Source organism: Poecilia reticulata, linkage group LG11, assembly GCF_000633615.1.
Source record: "Poecilia reticulata strain Guanapo linkage group LG11, Guppy_female_1.0+MT, whole genome shotgun sequence".
In the NCBI taxonomy this organism is placed as follows: Eukaryota; Metazoa; Chordata; class Actinopteri; order Cyprinodontiformes; family Poeciliidae; genus Poecilia; species Poecilia reticulata.
The window spans coordinates 23,408,622-23,431,053 of NC_024341.1; the positions used below are offsets into that span (position 1 = coordinate 23,408,622).

At 36.5% G+C, this 22,432-nt stretch overlaps 3 protein-coding genes across 4 annotated transcripts; 1 reads left to right on the top strand and 2 right to left on the bottom strand.

Annotated features, from left to right (window-relative positions):
- Positions 1-1,826: 1,826 nt before the first annotated feature.
- On the bottom strand, positions 1,827-5,208 carry LOC103472869 (BOLA class I histocompatibility antigen, alpha chain BL3-7-like). The gene is made up of 6 exons (XM_008422725.2): positions 5,101-5,208; positions 4,521-4,600; positions 3,731-3,997; positions 2,678-2,953; positions 2,078-2,380; positions 1,827-1,949 (listed from the first exon to the last, which is right to left on the bottom strand). Exons 2-6 carry the CDS (start codon positions 4,567-4,569, stop codon positions 1,834-1,836), a joined length of 1,011 nt encoding a protein of 336 aa, XP_008420947.1. The 5' UTR covers positions 4,570-4,600; positions 5,101-5,208; the 3' UTR covers positions 1,827-1,833.
- Positions 5,209-6,921: 1,713 nt separating this feature from the next.
- LOC103472866 (major histocompatibility complex class I-related gene protein-like) lies at positions 6,922-11,315 on the bottom strand. The gene is made up of 6 exons (XM_008422722.2): positions 10,874-11,315; positions 9,294-9,572; positions 8,885-9,187; positions 8,317-8,412; positions 8,192-8,209; positions 6,922-7,079 (listed from the first exon to the last, which is right to left on the bottom strand). Exons 1-6 carry the CDS (start codon positions 10,995-10,997, stop codon positions 6,922-6,924), a joined length of 978 nt encoding a protein of 325 aa, XP_008420944.2. The 5' UTR covers positions 10,998-11,315.
- Positions 11,316-12,759: 1,444 nt separating this feature from the next.
- On the top strand, positions 12,760-18,353 carry slc39a7 (solute carrier family 39 member 7). Of its 2 annotated transcripts, none has more exons than XM_008422723.2 (8): positions 12,760-12,830; positions 14,058-14,503; positions 14,812-14,980; positions 15,253-15,333; positions 15,431-15,559; positions 15,901-16,011; positions 16,660-16,856; positions 17,518-18,353. In XM_008422723.2, the coding sequence occupies exons 1-8, from the start codon at positions 12,761-12,763 to the stop codon at positions 17,770-17,772; spliced, it is 1,458 nt and encodes a 485-aa protein (XP_008420945.1). In that variant the 5' UTR covers position 12,760; the 3' UTR covers positions 17,773-18,353. The 2 variants fall into 2 exon arrangements, with proteins under 2 accessions (XP_008420945.1, XP_008420946.1); XM_008422724.2 differs by lacking the exon at positions 12,760-12,830 and adding an exon at positions 12,862-13,101.
- The last annotated feature ends 4,079 nt before the right edge of the window (positions 18,354-22,432 follow it).

The following is a 22,432-nucleotide window of genomic DNA, read 5'->3' on the forward strand; positions in this document are numbered from 1 at the left end:
TTTCTACATAATCAGAGTAGCTCCAAGAACTGCTGGTATAAGTTTTAAATCGGTAGGATAATATTTGAGGAGAATAGAGGGCATGCATATTGTGGCAGGCTGGAAATCCATATTGCCGAAACATGCATCCCTGTGCTAATTGGGGGAAATGCAGTATTAAATTACAGGATTAAGTTGTTGATGTGCTGCTCCGGCCGGACAAAAACTTCAAATATGCAAGCTAAGCTCCATCGTTAGCCTCCATGTTTACTTCCGCAAACACTGAGCACTTTTTATGGCGGTTGGCAGAACACTGAACGCTGACGCTATTGCGTCCTCTACTGTGCATGCGGGACACTTTCAGGTTGTTAGCCCGTTTACACTGCAGAACACATACAGTTAACATTTACTGGCAGTGAGAACGGCCCCGGCAAAAAAATCGGAATTGGGTCACTTTAGGCTGCAGTGTGAACGCATCCATAGTCCAACTCTTAGACTGGAACCATTAAAACTAAAATTGCTGTTTACATGGACTCTAGGTGTTCCATTGCAGGAAAGCTGCACAGGCTTTGTTTCACCTAAAAGCGTGCATGTAGTTGTTGTTCATATACACTTTGACAGACAATGTTTTTCAGGTTTAATGATTTTGTAACACTCTGTAACAGAAGCACTGAGTGAAGAAGCCTAAACCAATCTGCTGCAAGAACTACAATTGACTTCTGCCTAAGAGTTTATCAGTAGTAAACTTAAGGACTTTCCCCACTATTTTTAAAGAATGTGGAGTACAGTTGTACATCTCTATAGTTCAAAACCTAAAATGTTTAATGGTCAAGCCAGAGTCTGACCATTTTACAATTATGAGCTGTTCATGAAACCTTCAATTAGTTAAAAAAAACAAAAAACACACACAAGGGTATTTTCAATGCTTCTTTAGCTATAGAATCACCACAGTTAGAGAATTTGTGAAACCTTAATTTTACTGTGGAAATCAAATGTTCATTAGTTAGATTCTTGTTTGGGTTCTTCTGAATCCAAAATCATGTATTACCTTATGAACTGGATGAATCTTTAGATTTCCATTATCTACTTTAACAGACTTATAATGTACTAACTGAAAGTGTTACATGAGTTCAACAATAAATTAAACATTAGGTTAACAAATTTTAAGTTGCAATTTGGCATTTTTATCATATTTAAAATTAAGGGATATATAGTAGGCATGAAATGCTAACACCTACAGAATCAACATGGACTAGTAAAGTAGCTTGTTAGACTGTTCATTTTCCCAATAATTATCCTTGTGGATAGAAATATTATAAATAGAACAAACTCCTCTGTTTGCATGTTTTATGTCAACATGAAATATAATTATCTAAAAGTTAATAAAAACTACTTTAACAAATCCCTCTTTCAATAAGAACAGTTAAGTTTAGTTTAAATCCATTTGAAGTAAGACAAGAGCAACCATGAAATAATATAAAATACAATTTTAATAATCTCATAGTGTACATACATTTTACTATAATTAGCTCACAAGGCACAGGACTGTGAAAAAACTCTGAACAGGTGAGAAGGAATAAAGAACCAAACTTTAATCTGATGTACTATTTATTTTAAAAGAGAAAATATAATAGAATGGTTCAATGCAGCTGAAAATAAAAGATGTAAAGATCCTTATCAGATCTAAACAGAAACTTCATTTTGTTTTTAATTTTGTTCAAAAAACTTTATTTTCTTCAGGGAGAAAACTTTTTTTCATTGGAATAACCTAGTAATACAGGGTCATTACTATGAAGCCTGTTAGACTTTGTTAATTTTTCCAATAATTATCCTTGTGGTGTAGAAAGCGTAGTACTACTCATCATTGTGGTTCCTCCTCCAGGCAACAAAAAGAAAAGTGCAGGCCAGTGCTGCTAAAAGCAGCAGAACCACTCCAATGGCAACACCAAGGTGATTTCTAAAAGAGAAACCTGGAACCACAGGAAAAAATTTCTAATAACAACATAAGCAATTTTTCATTGTGAGCTGTTTCAAGGGTTGTTGCAGTGAAAAACAAAAACTAATGGAAATGATCCTTTCTTCTCTATTTGAATCCTACCTTGGTTTGTTCTGATCAGGGTTCTGTCCAGCCTGGTGGTGATGCTGTCMTTCAAACCCAAGAACATAAAAATGCAGTCATATCTCCTCCAGTCTTCAGCTGTGACTGAAGAAATATTGAGATCAACACTCATCTGGAAGGTCCCATCATTGTTAGGGAGGATTTCTMCTTTCTCCACGCCATCATGGAGTTCCTGTCCRTCWTTCCTCCAAAACATTGTGGCTCTTTCAGGGTAGAAACCTGTAGCGTGGCAGGTGACTGCAGAGGAGGGAGTCTTCTGGAGGAGAGACGCTGAGGGGCGAACTGAAGACAGGCCAAAAGAAACGTCAGCTCAAAGAGCAACAACTCAGAARAGGACATGAAAGCCGAGAACAAATATATCCAAAAACGTGAAAACTACAGGAATATATAGGAAATTGAATTCATATTAAAAACCAAATAGGAGGTTGTTCTATATTCATTAGAATAATATGCTCTGACATTTTTAGTGCTGCATATTAAARTGGAATGATAAACTCCAAAAGCTATTAATAAACCATCACTAGGAGGTAAAAATATGCGTATATATCCAAAAAYGAACTACATGAGTGGAGATTGTACCTGCTGTCTGTAAGGAACTTTTCCCATAATTCAAATACAGCTTAAGAAAATGTATGCAGTCCTCAGTCAAAGCATGCTTCCAAAACTGACTACTTCCATCACTGYCCCAGTTGTGCTTGTTRATGACAGTCTGATGTCTTGGACTGATCCATGTCAAGGTTTTCAGGTCGAAACTTATGAGGTCKTCACCATCATARCCGTATTCATTAAAGCCATCAAATTCTCCGGTTTCATCGTCCCAAAAGCATCCATTTGTYCTCTGAAAAATGTGAACATCTGAAATAAAAAGATAAAAATGYTYGAGTGCAGTAATGAGACGACATCAAAACAGCAASACATCTCTCATCAAAGTGTTGAGAGACACTGTCTAGTTTCTGTCAGCATGTACCTGCAAATGCATCTGATACAAAAAGAAAGTATCATAGATTATAGATTAAGGTCTGTATTTTAATCTTTATGTTTTCACTCATGTTTAAGACTTTTATTTTGAAGTTAGGGAGGAAGTTGCTCTTGCTTGTTAACTTGTAGACAGAATAGACTAATAAAGTCTTAATATGGAGTCGATGGACAACCCTTAGTCAAGTCAACATTAAAAAAAAAAAATCTCCAAAACTAACATTTCTGCAGCAACATTTTCAGTACTTGGAACAAAATTACATGTTAACAGAAATACTAGCTTGATGAATAACTGGCTGATTCCCCAAGGAGAAGGGCGCAGCTATGCTTTTAGAACTTGTTTTATTTAGGAATATCACATTTCTAATCTGTTCTAAAGGTCTGTAGTCTGCGGGGTCAATATTTCTGTTTACCTTCTGGTGTCCATTTTACTTTTGATATAGACAAGCATAAAACTGCAATGTAGTCAAACCTGAACAAGAATATTTCACAATGATTACCTATTTTTAACCCTGGTTAGCAAAACCTTTACTCTGTTTGTGGAAACCAAAAGAGAGATTTAAGCAATTAAACCAGATGTATTATTACAATCTTAAGAACCAAACATTTATAATGGTCCTACATTTGTGTAGGCATCTTACAAAATCTGTCACTTACCCTCTGACTGGTTGAAGCGCTGTTTCAAGGTTATAATTGTCACTTTAAAGTCCAAGCKGTTTAACAAGCACTTGTTATTCAACCACTGCACATGTTGAGGATTCTCTTCAAATAGTTTACTCATCCAGTGTGTTTTGGGTTTTGCATCCTTCAAGCTGTTATCACAATATCCCACCACTACACCATCAACTACTGCAGATGCCAAAAACTCTGGAAAATCTGAGATTCCTGTAGTGGCAGAGAGGATATACCAGAGGGAATGTGGTTCTGTGGGAGAAAAGCAATTCCCTGTAAATCTTTTTGTTTACATGTATATTTCTTAGTAAAAATAAGATTTTCTGCAAACAAACTTGCATGCAAGTCGTAGTTTACACTGGAGGAAAAATAAAAGTCATTCCTGCATCAAAACATACAAACTGCAGAAAAATGTCTCCACAGAGATTTAACAACATTCTTCAGTGAGCCAACATTGCTAACCCCTATACCACTATGCAGCACCAATAGTCAAAGTATAGTTATAATTATTTTATATTCTATTTGAAAACAGCAGAAACATTATCTCACTGAACAACTCACTGCAGTTCATAAACCTTTTATTTCCTGTTTACACAGACTAGACATTCAAAGCATCTGTTTCCAGGATCGGTCTCTCCTGGGAAGAAACAAACCACCAGGCAGCTCCATAAACAAATTCAGAGGTCATGCTCACTTAATTTCCAACTATAAATCTGCAAAAGTAGCTTTACTGTTCAGTGATTATGATTTGGTAGTAGAAGAGGGAAGACTATACCCAGAGATGCAATGTGACAGATGAGAAGAAAGGTAAAAAGCTTCTTCATCCTCTTATGGAGCTCATGGATAAAAACATCTCTGCAATCAGAAAAGCATGAAATCTGTAAACATTCTTAGCATGTCAATTTACTTACATGTATTTATACTCAGCTGTGTTTACAATAATTTTTGGTGACACACTTATGGAGAATTAACTTCCTGTGTCCAGCAGCTTATTTGTGTTTATCCATGGAAATTAGACTCTGCTGCCATAAAATTTAGATATGTTACAATTGTCATTTATTAATTAAGCCTTTCAAAAGCCATGTCTTTTTGTAAAATATGTAACCCAAATCACAATGGTTTTGTAAACATCTACAGTGTTTACCACCAGAAAGACATGATTGGATCTGCTTTGGTAAACAAGAAAATGATTAAAATCAAACAATAAACTCATATTTGGCTTAAACAAAAATCAAAACATCTACACTCTGGGAGAAATAATTAAATAAACATATAATTTCGTGATTTTATTAAACGTGCTGTCACCAGTTTGGGTTGTGTTGACTCAGCATGCTTGTAGAAATGTTCACACTCACCTGTTACGCCATGCTGCATTTAGGAAAATTCTTTGTGGTAAATGAAAATTAACTCGTTTCTAGATTAGAAAACCTTTACTGCGTCAGTCCAAAGTATCTCTTTCTGTTACCGAAATGACAGAAGAACCGTGACAGAGTGGTCACTTGACCAATAGAGCAGGTTTTATCCCACATCATGCATTAAAAGGCGGAAGCAGGAGGGAAGTGAAAGTAGGACTGTGTGGTTTAAAATCTCCTGACTACCAGGGAAAAAATATTGTAAATATTGTCCTATCATCATTTTTAAAAAATTAAAATACTGAAAACTTTTTTTTGGAAAAAAAGTTTTTATTTTTGAAATATGATGTGTCCACTAAAGAGGACAATTTTTCAACTTTTAAATACTACAATAAAATACAGTCAAAATAATTCATAGAAGGTTTTAATATGCTGCTAAGAGACTTATTTAGAACATTCCAACAAAATTTTTAACCAAACTTTGCACAATAAAAAGTTTTATGCACTTACTTTGTCTCTTCCCATAAAATGTGTTATTACTGATGAACACCATTTTTATGAATGAGAAAAAGGTACGTACAAAAGTCCCACCCCTTCACGTGTGGTATCATTGAAAAGCCCTAAATGTCCTCCACAGATGCCAAAAGGAATTAATTCCGTATAATGCAGGAGGTGGGAGATATTCAAGTTTAGAAATGTCCTCTACAGAGGACAAAAATGAACTACTGGTAGTTAGGAGGTTAAATTAACAGCTGTAGATTTTAAGGACTCTGTGTTGATGCATGTGTAAGATAGAAAGATGTAAATAATTATCAGACCGATATCTTATGTACACCATAAAAATCTTTGCAAATCTATTACCAAAACGTTTTTAATTATCATTTCATTGTGGTTTTACGTTGACGTTTTTAAAGCAATTTTAACCCTTGCGTTTACAAATGGGTCCAATCGACCCCACAACCATATCACTTTTATCAGTTGCCTCGGTCMTCGCACGCACAAGGGTTAMGAGAAMTGAATGTTTCGATGTTTCAGTGATTTCTAATCAAAAATGAGCAATAAGCTAAATAGGTGATTTCATGTATGATCTTTGTCTCCCTCTAGTGGAAAGTTGCTTAAACATACATTTACTATAAAGTCAAAACAATCTACAAATTATACATTTAATTCCAGATACTGCAGAAGCTGCACAGTGCACATGCAATGTATTAAACATTAATCTGAAAAAACAAACAAGAAACAAAACAAATAAACACTATGTTAAGAATTTGTAACAGTTTGCTTTGACCTTCTTTACTTATTTTAATTTCCCTCCTCAGTTTAGAATAGTAATAATTATGATTTTTTTTAAGCATCTACTGTAAAAAAAACAGAAACAAAGTTTCTTACAAAATAGTCGTTGTAAAAATTGATCAAAAATAAATATTTTCCTCAGACTATATAGAAAATTGGACATGTCGGATTAGTAATTTGTATTTCCATGTTCCCAAAATGTTTTCAACTTCATGTGTGAAGTTGTCATCTTAAGTTTTTATAAATATAAGTACAATGACAAGAAAATAAGTAGAAGATTACTAATCATTTTATTCTTTGTGGTTTCAATTGTTGGCTGGTCAGCATCCATCCATCCATCCATCCATCCATCCATCCATCCATCCATCCATCCATCCCCCGAATCGCGTGGGTAGCAGCTTACGAAGGGAGGCCCAGACTTCCCTCTCCCCAGCCACTGGTTCCAGCTGAGAGAGGGAGAGTAGGGTGGCTGGGCTCTCCCTTAGAGATAGGGTAAGAAGCTCAACCATCCGGGAGGGAGCCAGTGCTCCTTCACGTCGAGAGGAGCCAGTTGAGGTGGCTTCTGGACGCCTCAACTGGTGAGGTGTTCATGTCCCACCAGGAGGAGGCCCCGGGGCAAACCCAGGACACACTGGAGGAACTATGTCTCTCAGCTGGCCGAGGAACACCTGGGGATTCCCCCAGAGGAGCTGGAACAAGTGGCGTAATTGAAATTACACTAATTTTAAAATGTTTTAAGCTACATTATGTAGTTCATTAGGACAAACTGAAAACATGTTTTCAAAAGTTGCTGTAATATTATAATTTCAGACATTTCAAAGGGTGTGTTGCTGTGTGGCATCTTTATGTTTCAGTTATGTAGAATCAAAATATTCTTAAGTTTCACAAGCTTTGTTGTTACTTCTGACACAATTTTTTCACCTTTATCTTCAAAATTGTCCAAATTCTGACAAATTTTTGCAATCAACAACTTTTGTTAAATAATATTTTACATGCGTTTGTACCAGAACATTTACAGCCGTTTCCTACTAATGAGTAATTCAGTTCTGTTTTAGAACTTACTATGACTGTTTCCTTTTTTCACAAGCATGAAAAGTTTGTCTGATATTCATTATGTCAAGAATTTATTTTAAAAAATACAGTGGAAGGTGAAAACTATTTTTTTATCTGATATAAATTAATATGAAATTAAGATAACATGTTACACACATAAAATCTGCTAATATAAAAACTTTTTATGAAAGAATGGCCTGAACTTATATGACATTTCATCCACAATCAGAGAAATTAGACACTAAATGAAAGGGTCAATCTACAACAAAGCAATTCTAGAATAGAATAGAATAGAATAGAATCTTTACTGTCATTGTCACAGGGGCGGGATTAAAAGTGCCATCAGCCAGTACAATACGGATGCAATAAAACAGCTAAAATTTGCTAAAAAGACAGATATACACACATCATAGTATCGGCATAACATACATAATTGGTCAAGCTCCAAGATCAACAAAACAACTGTWTGGGTTGTTGTATTTGGCATCTTTGTTTGTGTATATTGCTGGACACAGTACCAGTATTAGCTTTCTTTGGATCTGAAGCCATTGAGAAYTCAAAAWTGTTTCYGAAAGGGTCAATTTATTCACYTTCCCCACAGTCAASCCTCATCCTTTAATCTTGTCCTGTAAAGACAAATWGTTAATAAATGAACTCTTGTCTGTTGCAGTGGATATAATAGCATTCACTCTTTCCAAAATATGTATCAGAAGACTTTATTAAATATAGTTAAATGGTGAAYAGTTACCATCAACAMSCTGGAARCCTGAAATAGACAATAAGCACCATAAATTAATTAATGATCCACCAGTTAAAATATCTAAAACATKAATTTTGAATTCTGTCAATTAGCAAAATACAAWTTTTCCTCACCAGTACGTTTCTTCAGCCAGARRAMAAYTRCAGCAATCACCAGAAGAAGAASWACTACTGTAGTGCCTGCAACAGGAGCARCTGGAAATCCTGGAGCTGAGGAYGGYCAAACAGTTACGAAATTAAGCAGTGCAGATCCAAAATGGCTTCTTTGTGACTGGATGTTGCTTTACAAAATTTGAGTTTAATGCAAAATTGCCCTCATCAAAGAAAAATATTGTTTTTAAATTTCTGAATGAAAGAAAATATTGTCTCTAAGCTGCAATACAACTAAGGAAATTTTGTCTAAAAAAGACAAATCTCTTGTAATGTATACGTTTAAACAATATTGGCAGAAAATGGGCAATCTCTCAATTATAATTGGCCTTTATTATTCTTTTTAATGTGTCTTTGGCTTTAATGTTTATAACGAGCCCATGAAGACACGTAATACATGCAAGATCCCTCTTTTTTTACCCATGTGTGTGCAGAAAGAGTATGTTTTTGAGGAAAAGTTGCTTCCAGAAAGTTGCTCATATATCTGTTTGCAGTCCTAAAGAAGTGGTACCATCACAGAGGTGTGTCTTACCCCAGTTTGTACGGATGACAGATTTATCCATAGTGGTTTTTATGTCGTCTCCAACACCAGAAAATTGAAACACACAGTCGTATCTCCTCCAGCCATCAGGTGGGACTGATGAAACATTGAGTTCAACACTCATCTGGAAGGTCCCATCATTGTTGARGAGGATCTCTCCTTTCTCCACATCCTCGTGAATCTCCTCTCCGTCTTTAGTCCAGAACATCTCAGCTCTGTCAGGGAAGAAACCTGTAGCATGGCAGCTGACCACAGAGGAGGGRGTTTTCTGGAGCAGAGATATGGAGGGACGCTCTGCAGAAAGAAAATACTCAAAAATAAAATATAACAGCCATATAATATCTGCAAATTTGGGCTTCGGAGATATGATTTAATCACTGTATAAACTGAATAAACATACCTGTCCTCTGAAGAAAGCTCTTTCCATGGCGAATGTACTTTTTCAACCAGTCAGGACATTTGTAGATGTAATAGTTTTTATTATGTTCTAATCTGGCTTTCTCACCATCCCATATGAGTTTTGTGAGCACAGCTTGTGATTTTGGAGCAGTCCATGTCAGTGTCTTCAGGTCCAGGGCTAAGAAGTCTTCACCATTAAAACCATATTGATTAAATCCTATAACCTCTCCAGTCTCATCATCCCACTCACAGCCGTTCATTCTCTGTAAAATGTGGGGACCTTAAAAAAAAGAAAGATTTAATAACAATGGAAGAATAGATTTTGCATACGTATTGACATCTTAAGACTGAAAAACACATGTACATATATAAAAATAATGAAAAATACATAAACTTGTGAGACTGATTATAGATTTAGCACGTCACAGAAATTACAATAAACATTTTTAAGGGAAATCAAATTGATAAAATTAGACCGAATTTAGAAAGAAATGAAATTAACACATGAAGCTAAAATTAAGAAAAGAACGTGTGGATTACAGCATAAATTTGTTATGAATTACAAAGTAAAATGAAATGCTGGAATTTTCTTTTGATGGAGACATGCACAAAAAGGCAAAATCAATAGTCCACAACCTAAAGCATGGGAGACATTGACTTTCTGTTTGTTTGCTGTAAGATTTATGTTACACCAATGGGATAAAAGAGACTGGATATGCTGGTAGCACATATTATAATGTTTATTCTGCCTCAAACATGGCCTATCCATCTATAGCATAGCTACTATGTGACTAATTCTTAAAATAATTCCCTTATACTGGTGCATCACTTTCCTTGCAGAAAGCAGGTCCTGTAGTGATGGTATTGTTTTAAAAAAGATTGGAAATACAAATAAAAGCAATGATAATAGAAATTCAAAATTCTCCAGATACTTTTATTTTCCAACTATTTTAAAAGACAAAAGTAAAGAGAAAAGTTGGCTATTAGCGTGTGCAAAAGCTTACTTCAGGCAGAGTTGATACTTTATAAAAGTGCCAAGGAAGCATGTGAGAAAAGCAGACTGTTTTATTGAAGTGGAGTAACATGTGAGTTAAATTGCTACAAAAAAACCTACTTGGAATCATGCATTTAAAAAGTAAAATTAAAATCTAAAACTATATATTCATAATCTATATTTATATTCAGAGTCCATAGTCTTGAAAAGATTAGAATCAGTTCAAGACTGAAGACACTGCAAAATATATGACAGATAAGGGAAATTCTGGAAAACTCTTTTTTTTAATGTGTTTTTATTTAATTTCTATTATTTTTTTTAGTTATATTCATGGTTGATGTTTTAATTTTTGAGCTGAGTTAATGGAAACTGGTGGGAGGCACAGCTTTTCTATATCCTTCATCCGTCTGTCAAGATTGAAGGATAGACTCTACCAAAAAGTTCACATTGTGCAAGTGATGAGTAAATATTTATATAGTCCACACATTTTTTTTTACTTTTAAATAACAACCAATCTAAATATGTGACAACACCTAAACATTATCAAGAAGGTGTGAAAAAGTGGTTAAAATTATACAGCACATTACCTTCAGTGAGGTTTAGGCGTCGCTTCAAAATATCTATGTTTGCCCTGAAGACATGCTGACTTCCAAGACACTTCTGAGAATACCACTCCAGGTGCTCAGGATTCCTTTCGATCAGTTTCATCATCCAGTCTTGTTTGGGCTTGGCTACCTTGATGTTGCTGTCACAGTATCCCACCTGAACTTCATCTACTGCTGCAGCGCCGACAAACTCTGGAAAGTCTTGAACTCCATAGGTAGCAGTAAAAAAATATCTCAGGGAATGTTTCACTGAAGAAAATTCATATTATTATAAAAAGTAACTCAATACATACATTCACACATCAACAATGGGCACTTTTTTGGTTCACAAACAAACATGACAACAATATTCTTTACCCAAAGAATTTCACAAAGTACATTATTCTATTATTATAGATAGGTCACATTGTTTAGCTATGTTTCACATTCTTAGCCAATGTCTCTCACGGGACACATACTTTTGGTTTAATATACCTACATGTAATGGTAGCCAGGTTAGCCTGTTCGGGGTCAGAGTACTGTCTTCTAGAAAGGCATGCAGTGTCTTGCTTTTATATTTGCTATAAAAGGTAACGTCGAGATAAAAGAAAGGACACGATATGAAAAAAATACAATAAAAAAAACTTTTTTTTGTTTGCGAATAGGTGGCTATATGTGCAAGCGGTAGCTCTTAATGGACGGATGTGTAAGGGATTTTATAAGTAATATCAGAACTGCAGCAGTTTCAGTCTTGAATGGACAAACGCCAAGCAGGCCAACCTTTGACTTAAAAATGAAACTATCAGAATATTGCGCTGCGACGGAAAACAACAAACAATTGCAACATTGTCTTACCCGAAGAGGCAACGTGAAAGAGCAAGAGTAGACAAAAGTAGTTCATGATTGTGATTTGTTCGAGCTCTTCAGAGGCAGAATAAGTCAGCTGTATAAACATAACGGAGCCAAAACAATCTGCCGGAAATGGGCGTGTTCAGTTGAACTGTTGTCACATCAAACGCGGAAAGTACCGTAAGCGCAAAGGTGAGGATTTAGGGGCAATAAAAAAGGTCGCCATCAAGTGTGACTGACTCTTTTCACCTGTAGCAACTTGGACAGACACTTTGGTGAAGGTCGATCTACTTCTTTATTTATGTATTTGTTTGTTTGTTAATTTAAAATTCTAGTGTTAAATACCTTAAAATATTTCTATATTATTCTGAGATGTATTTCATATTCCTCTCTTTTCAAAAGAGAAAAAAAACACACAACACATTTAGACACCATGGGACAGGGATTAACCAATCATCTTGAGATTTAGGTCGCTCAATCCAACCATCAGAGTCCATGAGAATTTGAAAACATTTACTTTACTTGCTGAAGTTAAATTCCGCTGTTTGAATATATTTCCCTCTCTATAACAATGGGGACAAATTAATACTTTAATTGTTTTTATTCCTCTCACCACGGTCAATATAGATTTGGAAACATTTGCTCTTTATTTGCCAAAGTTACCTGGGAGGAACAAAATTCACCTGTTTGAAATAATGTGTCCACCCTCATGGGAACGAATTAATTAACAAATTCATTCACTGGGCTTATTCCTCTCACCATGGACAACAAATCATGCAGATTTGGAAACATTTGCTCTTTATTTGTCAAAGTTCGGGTGCAAATGAACTTAAAATATGATCTCTGCAGTTGTTCCTGAGATAAGATAAAAACGTGGATAAACTGAACCAGGCCGTTAATTTGTAAGACCTTTTTACTCACATTAAGCAGTTGATAAATTTTCCAACACTCAGCAGATTGTTAATAATACTTTTTAGTCTGCTGTATTCTGCAAACGCGTATTCAACCGCTGTTAAACGGAACTCCATCCTGTCCTTTAGGATGCTCCTGATGTTCATCTCGCGATATTTTGTTTCCTCATTATCCTTTCTTTGTGTTCTTCAAATTACAGGTAAGATAAGTAGACTTAAACTTTCCCGTGTGTTCCTGTAAAGTAATTTTCTACTCTTAGTCATACATATATTTAATTTCTGGTGTGCATCGAATAGAGACGGAAACATGCTTGGAATGAAACGTGTCCCCGCGAGATTTTGAGGAGTTTAGTTGTGCAAATGCCACGTCTGACAAGCAGCATCAACGCAGACGGAACTATCAGCTCGTTTACCTCTCAGGACAAAAAGTTATTTAGTGGCAAAACGAGCCGAGATATTGAACACTATTTGGTGAGACTGCAATGATTGTTTTTTTCATTGTATTCCGCACTTTGTAGCGATGCTCAGGTTGCTGCATCAAGCTAGCACATTCACTGGTTATTAGCTTTCTAGCTAGCTCTGCTGCAGGCTCTGTAAACAGCTTGCAGAAACCGGTGGTGATTGTTTGGTGGTCGGATTTTACTGTTTACTGCTAGATGAAAGGTGGCTCTTTTCTAAGGGAATTAAAGAAATTATCTTTAGTCCCACGACAAATAAGCAATTACAGAGATTACTACATCAGATTGAAGTAGGCTACGGTCAGTGTTTGAATTAACGTAAAGATTTTATATAGGCTTAAGGTATCAGCTGGTTTCGATATAAGGAGAAAAGCTATATTAAAGATTTTTGAAAGTTGTACACCGATAAGCTTGTTGTGTTCAAAGCTTAAATCCAAATCATGTATGTAGTTTTTGGTTTAATGCTAATAGTTTCTCTTCAAGAGAAGATAAGATTTCAGTGTTAATGATTCAACTAAATATAAAGAAGAGGGATGTTGCAGTATTTCCCGTCTTAGTCTTTCTATCTCTCTCTGCTACTAAAACCTTGCTGTGCTGTCCAGGCGTAGAAGCTACTAGAACTTGTCATTGATTGCAGTAGAAGATCTGAGTAAGATGTGAGACTGGCAGATCCGACTTGTTCCACATGCTCTTCATGTCACTCTTTGAATATTTTTGCTTTATGCCAGAAGGCCACAGACATCACAGAATACTGTTTCTCTGACTGATCTGTGTCTAGCAGTTATATATGCAAAATGATGTGATTTACTCCTATATTCTGATATCCAAAATTATAATTTGTCTTGGTTGCATTTTTTTCTTTTGCTTATTTTGAATTTATTAACACAACATATATGCATAACAGTTGTCAAAAAACAGAGGACCGTCTTTAAGTTTATYATTTTTTCTCCTCATTTCTCTTTCTCATAGGGTCTAACATGGGCTGTTTACGTCTGCTGACACTGACATTAGCTGCTTCTGCTGCACTGCTGTTAACCTCTCAATCGGCCACTGCYCACAGCCATTCCCATGGTGACCATGGGCACAGTCACCATCACCACGGCCACTCCCACGGGGAGGATGATGGACACTCCCACGGCGCTGAGGTGAAGATGTTCCACGGAGCGAGCAAGTGGAGCGCTGAGGCCAACCTGCCTCTGCACGAAGAGGAGCATCACCATCACGGACACGATCACGGACATGCACACGATCACGGACATGCACACGATCACGGACATGCACACGATCACAGACATGCACACGATCACGGACATGCACACTCCCATGATCACGGACATGGACACGCTCATGGATCAGAGAGAGCAAAGAGAGAAGCAGATGGAGTGAAGCGTGACTTAGTGGAGCTCTGGACTCAGGTACACTCAGAGGAATGTGTTGCTATAATCATAAAAGATAACATTTTTATAAATATAGCAACACAGTAAAAATGTTGCTATAGTAACAAAGACGGAAAATCTTTCTTCACTTTAAAAACACATTTTTTAAATTGAAATGATCTAAAATCAAATTTTTTCTGGCTAAAAAACAATCTCGCCACTAAGCTATGGGTATCGATCACTATCTTTGATCATGATCAATTCTACCTTTACAAACTCGGCCACTTCCCCATCATGTAACGTTTCTGAGGAAAGTCTGCCATTGAGTTGATTTTCATTGTCTGCAGGCCATCGGCGCCACCCTGCTGATCAGCGCGGCTCCTTTCCTCATCCTGTTTCTGATCCCAGTCCAGTCCAACAGCGACCAGCACCAGAACCTGCTGAAGGTGCTGCTGAGCTTTGCGTCTGGTGGACTGCTGGGCGATGCCTTCCTGCACCTCATACCACACGCTCTTGGTAGGTTCTCTTCTGCTTTGTTTCATAGCTTATGCAAATTAAAAGTTTTATTCAGCATTATTTACATTTCCACCACATGAAATCATAGTGAAAGTTTTACATAAGAGTAAAAATAAAATAAAGTTTATATTTTGCTGTTTTATTGAATATAACAGCTCAGTCTTTCTGTTCTGTTTCTAAAATCCTTTATTTTACAGATCAGAGCTCCAGACTTTGCGGTTTGACTTTTTAAATTTAACGCCTGTTTCCTTATGTCATTGTGTTCTGCATAGAGCCTCATTCCCATCATGGAGAGGAAGATGAGGAACACGCTCATGCAAGCGAAGAGTCACATGACCACGGTCACTCCCATGGTATTCCTAGGAGCTCTTTTCATTCAGCTGCTATGCAATAAAGTCAGYGATATTCCATATCAATATTTTCCTGTAAACTGAAACTTTTCCAACACAGGAGCCGCCCACGGTCACATGATGTCTGTTGGTCTGTGGGTTCTTGGGGGAATCATCGCCTTCCTGGTTGTTGAAAAGTTTGTGCGTCTGCTGAAGGGGGGACACGGACACGCCCACAGTCACTCTCATGGTGGGAGAGAAATTTCTGAACAGAATCTTTTTTCTTAAGATTAATATTTAAAAATATTTTCAAATGTGTTTCTGCTGCTGATGGTTTCTGGTCCAGTGTATGGATTCAAAGAAAATACTATGCATTATAGTGTATACAGTTATGAACAATAAGGCACTGATAAAAACAATCTTCAAGTCTGGACACTTTTAGTGAACAGAAAATAAAGATGGCAAGTGTATTTACATCATCTTCCAATATTTGACCACTAGATGTCATCCTGGGCTGGATTACGTCTTTTAGGATAATTGATTCTTACTTTGTGAGGTAAATTATACATTTCCTGGATGTCCAACTTTCAGCTGCTGCCAAAGAAAAGGACAGTGATGGAGAAGAGAAGGAAAAGAAGTCAAAAGARAAGAAACCAAACAAAGGTGCGAAGGCGGCAGAGCCTGTGGAGAAGAAGGGAACAGGTGAGTGACCTAATTTCCTGGATTTTTCCYGCTACCTTTCTCCCTCTCAGGTTCCCTCAGGACTTAACAAAGGAGCTGCTTTACAGTTTTCCTCTTCGAAATGTGACATTTTCAGAAAGCATGATCAGTTCTCGGCACAAAACATTTTTATAGTCAAACAATACCAAAAATGTTTTTTCTCATGAAAAACAAGCTATGCAATGATAATCTCATAGAACAACTTCATAAGAAAACAATTATAATTCAAAGAAAACATTCTGTGGTTCATCAATAGTTTTTTTTCTCCATGCTCTTTTTTTCTTTTTTTTTTTGTTTGGTAAACTAAATCTTACACGGTAAAAAAAAAGTTGCATGTAGAAATCATTTTAATTTGAACTGACATATTACATGTGGTTAAGCAGAATTATTATTAAACATATTCTTATTTGATGTACATAAAAATGCCATTTCTGTTGGGGGTGAAAAAGTCTAAACTTGAGCTACTGTTGCTTGAATTCATGTAAATTTTCAATTCTTACGTTTTTTAGGTGTTGGATGCACCTGAACACGTTTTCAGTCACAACTGATAACGTTTCATGGTCATATATACAAGCTGTCATTAAACATTATTACWGGGTAAAAACAGTTTCTTTGTCTCCATGGAAACAGAAATCAAGGTGTCTGGTTACCTGAACCTAGCAGCCGAYTTCACACATAACTTCACCGATGGCCTGGCAATCGGAGCGTCATTCCTGGTCAGTCCAGCTGTTGGCGCTATCACCACCCTGACAATCCTGCTTCATGAGGTCCCACATGAGATTGGGGATTTTGCCATTCTTGTCCAGTCTGGCTGCACTAAAAAGAAGGTACATATATTGTACATTATTTTGTCCTTTTTTCTAAAGATGCTGTTTCAGATTGGTTGTATTTTCCTAAAAATGTAGAATTTGACACAAACTCCATTAGTGTAAAAACTGGAACATTTTCTAAAATGCAGCAGGTTTGAATATATATTGTATTATTTGCTTCTGCAGAACAGAACAGAAACTCTGTCAAACTCAGCAGATTCTCTCTGGAATGATTTATGTGCCCTTATTGTGTAACCAGGGTTTCAAGTTGCAATTCCTGGTTCAAGGTTTTTATGTGTTTTCTAAGTWAATCCAAAGTTTTCTGCTTCCATTTACAATGAGCTTAAATTTGAKATTAGAATTAGTGAAATATTCTGAAGTTTATTGTTGCAGTTTTAGTTAAAATATAAATATTTCTCTGTTCAAACAGAAAGTTACACAATATTTGAGTATGAAGGTATAAAACGGTGAAGTATGTTTATGATAATGGAAGTAGGTTAATTATGTAACAACTAGGAATTGGTAAAGGTGGTAATTAACCCACATTTCCCAATATGGACCCAATCATTTAAAACACATATGTACTAATAATTATAATTTTAGGTTTTCTTTAAAATGAGGAAAACAGGAAGTGTGTGTAGGAGATAATGAAGCTGAGTTTCTGTTGTYCCTCTTTCAGGCTATGTGTCTGCAGCTGCTGACCGCAGTGGGAGCTCTGGCCGGGACGGCTTGCTCCCTGCTGGCTGAAGGTGTGGGCGCCACGGCGACCGCCTGGATCCTACCCTTCACAGCTGGCGGGTTTGTTTACATCGCCACGGTGACGGTGCTCCCCGAGCTGCTGGCGGGCCGCTCCAGTTTCGGCCAGTCTCTSATGGAGATTCTGGCGCTGCTGTTTGGAGTCGGCATGATGGTGCTGATCGCAGAGTACGAATGAAGCACTTTTTTATTTTTTTTGGAGCGGACAGGAACTTTTACAGCACAAGAGAAAGAGAACAGAGACACTGACAGGGAAAATACGCAACATTTAAATGAATATTTTTGTGTTTAATGCTTTTTTTTCTTATCAAATTGAATTTATGTTGTTTTGTTTTTTAACCAGAAGGGTCAATGTTTTCTGGAAGAAAAAAAAAGACATATGGAAAGAGATTAGTGGATAAATCTGATATCAGGATAAGGAGTTCTGCTATACAATGGTCTCTAAATTCACCTTCCACTTATGTTTAAACAACCATCCAACTTTCAGTAAAACGCAGAGCAGCTCCTCAGTACAAGAGAAGAATGTTTGTTCCACGGTGACCTGCAACTATGAAATCCTATTGTTGGATACTGAATGTCAACTTTTTTTTACATTCCATRAAAAATGATGACGATGTTGCTTTTGTTGATGTGGTCAAACTGTGCATCACGTTTTAAATTTGATTTAATTTGCTTGAAGAAATATTTTTCAGTACCTTGTTTTCCTGAGATGAATTTTGCTGGATGTCCCCAAATAAAGACTCATTATTTTCTAAGTATCATCTGATTCTCAATAAATATTTAAATAAAGGGTATAACATTTAAAAGAATTTATGTGATGGCACAAAAGTATTTAGAACCTGTTTAATGAAGAATCAAACCTATCCATGATCTAACTGGCCAAACCATTGAAGGAACAAAAAAGCACTAGTAAAAACTCCGAATCCCAGAATGCAAAGCGTTAACCCATTTTTATGCAGCAGTAATCCCTGTGATGTAAAATGCAACAAAACTCTAGGCAGCAACAAGTTCCTCATCTTGGTCCACAGCAGCTGCAGCATTTGGATGAACATGCGTGGATGAACCTCATCACCTCAGTTACAGAGTGAAAGAACGAATCATTGAAGAAACTTTGGATCCAAAATACAGAATACAGTAGTATTTTCAGAATAATCAAATAAATGTACATTCAGTGCAATGTTTTTTTTTTTAAGCCTAGATTTGCTTTTGAACCCAAAAATGTTAATTCTGACAAATGCAAGAGTTAAGAGATTAGTCCCCAACATTTTAAACACCGTATTTGAAATGTGAACTAATAAACATTCCTGGAGCATTCCTTCTCCAGGAATGYTGGAAGGCCTTCTCCAGGAAATTCTTGTATTCCCATAACAGTAGTGTACAATGATGATCAGGCTGATACATTCACAAAAGGAAGTGAAAGAGGATAACGGGGAAAATCAAAACCTGCCGTTCCTCTTCTGTTTCTTTTAGTTTTACAGTCTGCCACGCCTAAAATSCAGGGGAGAGAAACGGATTATAAAAGGTTTTTGTGAAGGTGTGGAGCTTCTCCTGAAGTGGCTCCTCCTCCTCAGGACCACACATTTCAGTAATACTCTGACATAATTCAGTTTCTCATGACAATAATAGTGACCCATTTCCTTTTGTTTTCTTTTCGGGTGAAAAAAGAACTTGGAGGATATTRTTATGTCATCACTGTTGGTGAAAGTCAGTYCAGAACGTCAGTTCTTMCTGGTTTAGCTTYTCTCATGCCCCGTTCTGTGACRTTAGGTTATCCTGAGTCTTCTTTGTAGTTATGCTRCTACAGCCTTAGGCAAACTGAACWCYTTTTCTCTCTTACTTCTCCAATTTGCATTATTTGCTGCTATTTTAATTGTAAACTTTTTGTTTTCTCGGCTGTTTTTCTCYCCATAGAGGCTACWCCTGGCCTGCCGTTCTGTTTGCCTGTGATACATTCCTGGAGGAGAGAATTGGCTGAGATAATTTTSCCAGTAACTAAATATTCTCCAATTAACTTATTTTTCTTTGACTTAGAAGGTACTTCTGCATCAGTTCTGCTTCTTTTTTGTGTACATGCTCTGTCWTCTCAAACCCCCAGTCGTTCATGGCAGATGGCCCATCAAACTGAAGCAGGTTCTGCTGGAGGTTTCTTCCTGTTTAAGGGAGTTTTTCCTCTCAACTGTTGCTACATGCATTTTTCATGCTAAGTTTGAAGAATTGCTGTAAAGTCAACAACACAACATGAAATATTGTCTAGTGTCACAACTTGCTGGTMCAGAAGGAGCCAATGCTGCAATCCAGTGACTTGATGCATTTCCTTTGATAGAAAAYGMTTTAAAATAATTTGAATAATAAATCACCTTAATGAAATGTTTGGTAACTAGGGTTMATTGGAATGTAGGTGTGATTGAGCTGATATGACTTGTTTTGATGACATATGTTGWYAATTCTRTTTTTGAGTTTCCATCATGATGGCYGGAATTAGATAAGGTRCCAAATACCAGAAGGTTTTGAACCAGTTCTTTTGTAGAAATAAAAGCCAAAATCTCTGATTACAGWAACAAACCCAAAGCTCTTTATGTGTTTTATGTTTCGTCAGCCAGCATATTGTTGCCTACAAAAGAAAACATCTGATACGCAAAGACGGTAAGCAGGCTGGTGTGCTTTACAGGAAGCATCACACTTCTCCTCTCTTCTAATCCASCCAAAGCGAATAATGACAGTTTTAAATTKAATAAATACACACCAAAAGCAGGGCATTTTTGTTTGTCMATTTTTCTTCCTCCTTGTGTAATTACTTTGGTATWAAAAAATATTTATAGACTGAYATCAATTTTCTACCTGCTGCTTCATTATTACCCATAACAAAGGAAGAAATTATCTGGACTTGTGTATACAGCTAAACTAATTGTATACGTTATATTACCTTCATTATTCCTGACTCAGAAGAAATTGGGTGTTGATACTGTCTAATCATAAAAACCATATTCAAAATTTTGTTTAAATAATCTGTTCATGAACCTCCTGGCAAAACATAAGAAAAACACAATCAGTCACAGTTTAGTGTACTATTCCAATGTCAAACATCCAGCACACATTTTATTACATAAATGAGGATGCAGCATAAATATACATTTTATCAATTAATTCTTATTAGAGAATTACCCATTGTTTACTGAAAAAGTAATTTTTTGAGCTATAAAAACAAACTGTTACGTTGTGTTTTTTGTTTTTTTTTGGGAGGGGCATAAAGCGTGGGGAGGAGGTAATCTTCTCCGAATTCATATCACGTATTATGAATTCACTTACCTGAACTTGCTAAGTCTGTTACACACTTTCCAGGCATGCAGGCGGAGCTTAAAGAGTCATACAGGTGGGTYAATAAAGAGCGAGATAAAAACACTCTRGAGCACACAGAGAGCATCCATAAGCAGGAGGAACGATGAAGGGAAACGGAGAGCTCAAGTAAGTAAYTTGTAAACTTGCCCTTTATAGATGCTGTGTCTGTAGTCGCAAAAGGCAATATTGATCCAGAAATTWATATGTTAACAAATATAAATTGATATATTTGTCTATCTACAATGTCGTGAAAAAGTATTTGACCTCCTACTGATATCTATTTCYGTTTTTGTTTCTTTTYATTGTCTTCGATTGAATATCAACGAAATACAAAATGCTGTTTTCTTAGGATGATTTAATTTAACGGAAAAATAATATTTATACCAAATTTTCTTCATGAAAAAGTTATCAACCCTTATACCTACATACTACCTTGTGCCACTCTTGACTGAAACAACTTGCACCAAGCATTAATAACATGTTTTTWCGTTGCTAGAAGATGCAAAATCGTGTTTTAGAAACCATCCTTATCACGGTTTAACCTCATGTATCTATTCCAGGAGGCCGTGGGACACCTGTCGGGAGGTTCCTGTAATCGAAGACGAGCACACACCTTGGAAGWTGWTAAAGCTTCTAAAGACCATCGCTCTGTTTGCAGTAGCTCTCATTGTGTTTGGATTAGCAGTATGTAGCAAGGTTAGCTTMATTTTAAAGCTTTAAATTTGACTTYCTAATATGTTWCTGTTACACATACAATCCTATTCTGCTTGATATCATTGTAGAGAGATACAGTAAATATAAATGTAGTCACTGATTGTCATAGGGGGCCTTATTGTCAAAAAGTGCAAATTAAATWAAAGGTTCTTTTTTTGATAAAAGGAAACAYAGAACATCCATATTGTTTAGTTTAGATTCAAAGTAGCAAATACAAATTCTCAGCAGTCAGTTGTGGTACCAGTGAACTTTTATTTTCCAGGCTTCTTTCCTTCTCCTCATCACTTTGTCCCATGAAGATACAAAGACCCTCCAAGCTGAGCAGAAACCCGTCGCACTGCTGTGYATTGGCTGCTCTCTCATTGCACCCACTGTTCTKCTGCTGCTGAAAAGCATCTGGAAAGCATGTTACAAAWCATCAAAGCTGCCAAGAAAATCATCTGCAGCCCTGGTAAGACAAGATAATATTTATTAGCTGCATCTGATCTGTAACTGATTCTTAAATATTATCTGTTTCCTTGTTTCTGTGACATTTAATTGAATTTAACTTTTTCTTTGTCCCTCAGGTTTTGTTCTTCGAGTTCCTTGTTTCTGTGGGGTTAGCAGTGCTTACCATTGTAGCAATGCCACACCTGGACATTGTGACCAATGTGACCATCCTAAACAGTGTAGCTGTCCTCTCTGCATTCCTGCAAGCAGTCACTCAGTGCACTGCCAAAAAGATGAACATCTTCCTGCTGCCTTCCATCATGGCCTTCCTGTTCATGGTTGTTGGTTACTGTTTGTTC